Source organism: Cetorhinus maximus, unplaced genomic scaffold (genome assembly GCF_964194155.1).
Source record: "Cetorhinus maximus unplaced genomic scaffold, sCetMax3.hap1.1 HAP1_SCAFFOLD_1237, whole genome shotgun sequence".
Lineage (NCBI taxonomy): Eukaryota > Metazoa > Chordata > Chondrichthyes > Lamniformes > Cetorhinidae > Cetorhinus > Cetorhinus maximus.
In genome coordinates, this window is record NW_027597179.1 from 58,840 (window position 1) to 66,720 (window position 7,881).

Genomic DNA, 7,881 nt, shown 5'->3' on the forward strand with positions numbered 1-7,881 from the left:
CATATTAAGAGGGAGGTTCTGCCAAGGATTCTGGAAGCTGCTGGGTGGATCCTGCTGGATTTGTGCATCCGTCTGGGTCAACGGTGTAACCCGAACATGGCAAAAAGTCAGGAACGTTTGGCATTCCAATGGGCTTTGTCAGGCAAAGTGGGAATTGGAACCTGACTGCCCGGGCTTACCTCCCGGAGGCTGAGACTCAACAGTTAACGGGCAAGGTTGCTAGGGAACCCCTCAAAATAACTGGCCAGTCCCGAAGGGTCTAGAGGCCGAGAGGGTGTTTCCCCTCATGGTGGGGAGGAATCTTCAAAATAAGGGTTTTCCCATTGAAGATGCTGGCGAGGAGGAGTTTCTTCCCTCAGGGGGTGGTTAGTGTGTGGAATTCTCTTCCCCAGAGAGCAGCGGAGGCTGGCTCATTGAATGCATTCGAGGCTGAGTTAGACAGACTTTTTTCTTAGATCGACAAGGGACTCAAGGGTGATGGCGGGGCTGGGGGAGGTGGGGAGGGGTGGGGGACAGGGCAGAGAGATGGAGTTAAGTTCACAATCGGATCGGCCGTGATCTTACTGACTGGGCGGAGCGGACTCGAGGGGCCGAATGGCCTAGCCCTGCCCCTATTTCACGTGATCTTTTGTCCTCCAATTCGAAGGCACCGTCCTCGGAGTGAGCGGGCCCCGAGCTGGATTATTTCAAAGAGCCGGTTGTCTCTTGATTTTTTTTTAAAAAGAAACACATTTTTAGTTAGAAAAAAAGAAATACAAAGCAGGTTTTTTTTTTTCTTTGATTCACTCCCCCACGGCCCCCGAAACCCTTAATCTGTTTCTTTTGGCAGCCCTACTTCTCCCTGCATCTGGTATGTTTAGACTGAAACGTCGGAGAGACGCGGCCAACTCCGGATTTTTTGGCAGCAGCGGTGAGCTCGGCAGGGAAGGCTGGACGAGGCTGAGCTGCTGAGTGTCAGATGGCAGCAAGGGAAGGCAATCTGAAATATGTAAACAGGCGCAGAGCCCAGCGGCGGCTGCCAGTTGTTTGCGGCTGCCAGTTGTTTGCAGCACAATGACTCGCTCTATAGTGCGGGCTGCAGGCTGGACAAGTGAAAGAGCCTCAGTCAATATCAAAACCTTTAACGCGACCACCTGACCTCAAGCGCTTCCCGGCCCATGAAGCGCTCCTTTGATTCCACCCCCACCTCTCCGTCTCGGGGCGGTGGAATGTAAACAAGACCAGGCAGCCAAGTTGTTGCGCACAGCAAGCTCCCACAATGAGCGGAATTTTCCGCCTGCATTAAGTGGATCTCTTTTTGAGGGAGAGTGCGAGAGAGAGTGAGAGAGAGAGGGAGGGAGAGAGAGAGGGAGAGAGAGCGAGAGGGAGGGAGAGGGAGAGAGAGAGGGAGGGAGAGGGAGAGAGAGAGGGAGGGAGAGCGAGAGGGAGGGAGGGAGAGGGAGGGGGAGGGAGAGGGAGGGAGAGGGAGGGAGAGGGAGAGGGAGGGAGAGGGAGAGGGAGGGAGAGGGAGAGGGAGAGAGAGGGGGAGGGAGAGGGAGAGGGAGAGAGAGAGAGGGAGGGAGAGGGAGAGAGGGAGGGGGAGGGAGAGAGGGGGGAGAGAGAGGGAGAGAGAGAGAGGGAGAGGCTGAATGGTCTCTTTCTGTGCCCGTAACTTTTCTGTGGTTCTACGGAGAGATGAGGAGAGGGCGGTCCGGAGGCGTGAAGACCTTTTTTGGTGTGAATCTTTGTGGGATGGCCTGGTACCGGGGGAGGGGTGGGGGGGTGATTGGGGGAGGGGTGGGGGGGTGATTGGGGGAGGGGTGGGGGGGTGATTGGGGGAGGGGTGGGGGGGTGATTGGGGGAGGGGTGGGGGGGGTGATTGGGGGAGGGCCGATGGGACCAGATTGCAGATGTGTCATGGCTGCCCGAAGCTCTCCCTGGCCGATCTCCCACCTTCCACCGAAGGCTCGCTGACCCCCTCCCTGGGCTCTCCGGGAGCAGGAACCTTAATCTCCGGCCACACCCACATCATCGCGGGGTCAGCGGTGGGGGGGGGATCGTTACACAGAGTCCTTTTCTTGTCTCCTACCCTGCTTTTGCCGCCAAAGCGCTGGCGGTGGAGACCCACCCTCGTTGACCGATGGTAGCGTCTCTCCCCTTTTCCAACTGGCCGGGGCTGGACGTTTCGGGTGACCAGTGGTGCGAGCCCGGGCGAGTGAATCCTCCAGGAATACGCTTCTGCCAGAGTTGGGCAATACCCCGGCCCACTGCAGGCCTGAGCTCACCCTGCTGCCCGTGTCGGTAACTCGCGCCAGGTCCCGTTGGCCTGTCAGCCCCACTGTGCCCGCTCACCGACATTGGCTCCCAGTCCGGCAACTCCTCGATTTTTAAAATTAAAATTCTCACCCTTTCCTTCAAATCCCTAAAAGGCCTCGGCCCTCCCCACCTCTGCATTCTCCCGCAGACAACTCCAACTCTCCAGTTCCGGCCTCTTGAGCCCCCCCCCTCCTCCCCTCCCTGATTTTAACCATCGCCCCATCGGCGGCCGTGCCTTCCCCTGCCTGGGCCACAAGCTCTGGAAACCTCTCCCTCCACCTAACCGTCTCTCCCTTTCCGTGAAGAGGCTAGCCCTTTGACCCCGGGTTTTCAGGTCACCTGGCCTAACCCCCCCACCCCACCCCACCCCACCCAGGGCTTGGTGTCGGATTTAGTTTGACGACTGCTACCGGGAAGGAGGGCGCTATACAAATGCGGGCGACTGTTGGCAGTCGGAGCTGCTGGTTCTGTCGGAGCGCTGAGCCGCCACATGGAGACGGACAGACTCAAAGTGGGAAAAAGCAGCTGCTGAAGTGCAGCAGGGTGTGACTTGGAGCATCCATCTAAAGCCTGTGATGCTGTGCCATGGGCGGGTCATACAGGGGGCAGGGAAGCTTTCCTTACTTTATATACTTCACTGGAAGCTGCTTCTTGAACTCAATTACTCTACTTCTGATGCTACTTCAGACCAATTAAAGTTTGCAATTTAACCCACAGCTTAACTACTCTGTTGTCTCCCAGTGAGCTGTTTAACCCCTCACGCACCGCGAGAGTCTCCCAGTGAGCCGTTTAAGCCCTCACGCACCGCGAGAGTCTCCCAGTGAGCCGTTTAACCCCTCACGCACCGCGAGAGTCTCCCAGTGAGCCGTTTAACCCCTCACACGCAGTGAGAGTCTCCCAGTGAGCTGTTTAACCCCTCACGCACCGCGAGAGTCTCGCTGTGAGCCGTTTAACCCCTCACACGCAGTGAGAGTCTCCCAGTGAGCTGTTTAACCCCTCGCGTGCAGTGAGAGTCTCCCAGTGAGCTGTTTAACCCCTCGCGCGCAGTGAGAGTCTCCCAGTGAGCAGTTTAACCCCTCACGCGCAGTGAGAGTCTCCCAGTGAGCAGTTTAACCCCTCACACGCAGTGAGAGTTTCCCAGTGAGCTGTTTAACCCCTCGCGCGCAGTGAGAGTCTCCCAGTGAGCAGTTTAACCCCTCACACGCAGTGAGAGTCTCCCAGTGAGCAGTTTAACCCCTCACACGCAGTGAGAGTCTCCCAGTGAGCTGTTTAACCCCTCACACGCAGTGAGAGTTTCCCAGTGAGCTGTTTAACCCCTCACACGCAGTGAGAGTCTCCCAGTGAGCAGTTTAACCCCTCACGCGCAGTGAGAGTCTCCCAGTGAGCAGTTTAACCCCTCACACGCAGTGAGAGTCTCCCAGTGAGCCGTTTAACCCCTCACACGCAGTGAGAGTCTCCCAGTGAGCAGTTTAACCCCTCACACGCAGTGAGAGTCTCCCAGTGAGCAGTTTAACCCCTCGCGAGCAGTGAGAGTCTCCCAGTGAGCAGTTTAACCCCTCACGCGCAGTGAGAGTCTCCCAGTGAGCTGTTTAACCCCTCGCGCGCAGTGAGAGTCTCCCAGTGAGCAGTTTAACCCCTCACACACAGTGAGAGTCTCCCAGTGAGCAGTTTAACCCCTCACACGCAATGAGAGTCTCCCAGTGAGCCGTTTAACCCCTCACACGCAGTGAGAGTCTCCCAGTGAGCCGTTTAACCCCTCACATGCACTGAGAGTCTCCCAGTGAGCCGTTTAACCCCTCACACACAGTGAGAGTCTCCCAGTGAGCCGTTTAACCCCTCGCTCGCCACGAGAGTCTCGCTGTGAGCTGTTTAACCCCTCGCTCGCCACGAGAATCTCGCTGTGTGCCGTTTAACCCCTTGCTCGCCGCGAGAGTCTCCCAGTGAGCCGTTTAACCCCTCACGCGCAGTGAGAGTCTCCCAGTGAGCCGTTTAACCCCTCACGCGCAGTGAGAGTCTCCCAGTGAGCTGTTTAACCCCTCGCTCACCACGAGAGTCTCACTGTGAGCCGTTTAACTCCTCGCTCACCACGAGAGTCTCACTGTGAGCCGTTTAACCCCTCGCTCGCCACGAGAGTCTCGCTGTGAGCCATTTAACCCCTTGCTCGCCACGAGAATCTCGCTGTGAGCTGTTTAACCCCTCGCTCACCACGAGAGTCTCCCAATGAGCCGTTTAACCCCTTGGGCAGCGCGAGCATCTCTTCTATAGCCCTCCACCATTGCACCCCAAGGACACTCTGTTTCTCTTGACTATGAGTTACAACGACACAGAAGTAGGCCATTCAGTCTGTGCCAGTCGAACAGCTGTCCTTAGCAATCTCCAAAACCTTTTGTAACTAACGTTCACAGAAAATGCAAAAAGAAAACTCCGATGCTTTGAAAGATTCCCAGTTATTTTTGTCGGGGGGTTGACTTGCTGCCTTGGAGAGGTTCTGCAGGGGTTTCACGGGTCTTGGTGGACTTTACAACTATTGGGATGGTAACAATTTTGTCGCATGACCTTATGAGAGAGGTCACTGAGAAAGCCAAGTGTTTTCAATTGACAACCTAGAGACGTGGGATAAATATTCACCTCAGTGCCAGTGTTTAGGCCTGCCGGGTAATTCGAAGCAGCACTGTGGGTTTTGTGGGGATCGATCAGTATGGAAGTGTATGTTTGCTGAATGTTGCTCTGTGATGTTTGAGCGCAGCACTGATTGGCCCTCTTGTCTGTTTCTCTCTGCAGCCGACCCTGTAGATGTTTTACAAGTGTTGCAGTTTAACAGGTTACCGGAGGGAGTAAGGACAACCACAGGCTTCTGTCCCAAAAGGAAATCCGTCTCCAGTGCAGATGTGGCTTACAGAATATCCAAAAAGGCTCAAATCAGCGCCCCCACTAAACAGCTGTTCCCAGGTAAGAAGGGACTGAGCTGAGCATGCTGGTAGGGTGGAGGAGCTCTGTGCACTGCTGGAAAGTGTTGGTGTCGAGTACGAGGAAGAGGAACCATAGGTTAAGACTTTGGCTGGCGATTGACAGCCGCTATGTGACATCATCACCCACTGCCCATAGCCTGGTGATTGGCAGCCGCTGCGTGACATCATCACCCAGTGCCCACAGCCCGGCAATTGACAGCTGTCGGCGTGACATCATCACCCAGTGCCCACAGCCTGGTGATTGGCAGCCGCTGCGTGACATCATCACCCAATGCCCACAGCCTGGTGATTGATAGCCACTATGGGACATCATCACCCAGTGCCCACAGCCTGGTGATTGACAGCCGCTGCGTGACATCATCATCCAGTGCCCACAGCCTGGTGATTGACAGCCGCTGTGTGACATCATCACCCAGTGGCCACAGTCTATGGCTCATATTGACCAAAGAGATGATGTGTGCTGGAGTGTTTCATCCTGATTCCTCAGCCTTGCTGCCTTCAATTAGGAAGTGTTCTGTTGCACTTGAGGAGCAGCAGTAGTTCAAACAGAAAACAAGAGAGCCCAGAGCAGACTCACATTTTACTCAGTCTGCGAGTTGCTATAGGTCGAGAACGCAGGAGCTGAGAAGACTTTGTTGGACTTATTGTAGATCTTGGTCATTTGCCCAGATGATGGGTCACTGAATGACCCTCTCCTTTTCCCTATGGTCACTGAGTGACCCTCCTCTTGTCCCTATGGTCACTGAGCGACCCTCCCCTTGTCCCTATGGTCACTGAGTGACCCTCCTCTTGTCCCTATGGTCACTGAGTGACCCTCCTCTTGTCCTTATAGTCTCTGAGCGACCCTCTCCTTGTCCGTATGGTCACTGAGCGACCCTTCTCTTGTCCCTGTGGTCACTGAGTGACCTACCCCTTCTCCCTATTGTCATTTAGTGTCCCTAAGGTGACTGAGTAACCCTCTGTTTGTCCCTATGGTCACTGAGTGACCCTCCCATTGTCTCTATGGTCACCGAGTAACCCTCCCCTTGTCTCTATGGTCAATGAGTGACCCTCCCCCTGTCATTATGGTAACTGAGTAACCCTCCCCTTGTCCCTATGATCAATGAGTGACCCTCCCCTTGTCTCTATGATCACTCAGTGACCCTCCCCTTGTCTCTATGGTCGCTCAGTGACCCTTACCCTGTCCCTATGGTCACTGACTGACCCTCCCACTTGTCTCTGGTCACTGAGTGTTAAGTTTGCCATTGTCCCTTCTCTCACCCAGGAGGCACTCGGTTCCCTGAGGACTTCTCCATCATGGCATTGGTGAAACCGAAAGCTGGAAACCATGCTTTCCTACTGTCCGTCTACAGTGAGCAAGGCATGCAGCAGGTGGGCGTGGAGCTGGGGCGGTCACCAGTCTTCCTGTACGAGGACCACAGCGGCAAACCTGCACCCGAGGACTACCCCATCTTTGGAGGCATCAATCTCTCTGATGGAAAGTTAGTACACGGTTTACAAACTATGGGTTTGTCTGTTTGTGTATGTGTCAGGACATGTATGTGTGTGTATACCTGTGTGTGTGTGTATGTATGTTTGTGTGTGTACATGGGTGTGTGTTTATGTTTTGTGTATGTGCCTGTGTGTTTATGTATTTTTGAGTGTGTGAATGTCTGTGTGTGTGTTTGTGTGTGTGTCTTTATCTGACTTTGCATGTCTTTCACTCTGTGCATACCAGCTTGCATTAAGTATGTGTTCCCTGAGCACATCTGCGTGATTTAGTCTATTTATACATCTGTGTCCCTGTGCGTGTCTGTGCAAGTGTGTCTGTATGCTTGTGTGTACAGGAGTGTTGGCTTAAATCTTTGCTTTTGTCTGTATCTGTCCCTCTGTGTGCCTGTGCCCATTTGTCCATGCACTTTGGCATGTCCTGTGTGTGTCTATCTGCACATTTCCCCATATTTGTCTGTGTGTTTCTATGTCTGTTCAGTGAGTTGCATAATCGCAATCGGGAGTCATATATCCATGTTTGCCAATGAAACAAGGATTGGTGATAGAGTTTGCAGTGTAGACCAGAGTGTAAAACTACAAAGGGACATTGATAGATGAGTGAGTGGGAGAAACTGTGGCAGACGGATTTCATTACAAGAAAGTGTGAGGTCAGCAATTTTGGGAGGAAAGATCAAAGTGCTATTCAAACAGTGAAAAGCTGGAACAGCGGCGGGGGGGTGATCTAAAGTGATTTAGGAGCCCAGGTACACAACAGACCATTAAAACATAGTTGGCAGGTACAAACTATAATGGAAAGGGCTCATGGAATGTATATATTTTGGAACATGTGTCAGTCTGTTCCTACCTTTGTATATCGTTCTCTGTGTGTCCAGTCTGTTTCCACGTTTCTATGTTTTGTGTGTGTGTGTGTGTGTGTGTCAGTTTGTTTCTATACCTGTGTATTCCTGTGGCTGCGTCAATGTTTTTCACTGTAAACTCCAGGTAACCACCATAAACTTGAGGTCATCCAAAACTCTGTTGCCTGTGCCTTACTGTTATAAGTCCTGTTCCCCTGTCACCCCATGTACTCACTGACCTACACTGGCTCCCGGTCAAGCAGTATCTCAATTTTAAACTGCTTATCCCT

General features: G+C 53.6%; 1 protein-coding gene across 1 annotated transcript; it reads left to right on the top strand.

The window, feature by feature from the left end:
* Nucleotides 1-1,597: 1,597 nt before the first annotated feature.
* LOC144675945 (collagen alpha-1(XI) chain-like) lies at nt 1,598-6,771 on the top strand (the record flags this gene model as incomplete). Its single annotated transcript, XM_078536464.1, has 3 exons — nt 1,598-1,714; nt 5,077-5,244; nt 6,529-6,771. Coding segments are annotated over exons 1-3 (451 nt in total), but the record flags the coding sequence as incomplete, so codon positions are not given.
* Between the last annotated feature and the right edge of the window lie 1,110 nt (nt 6,772-7,881).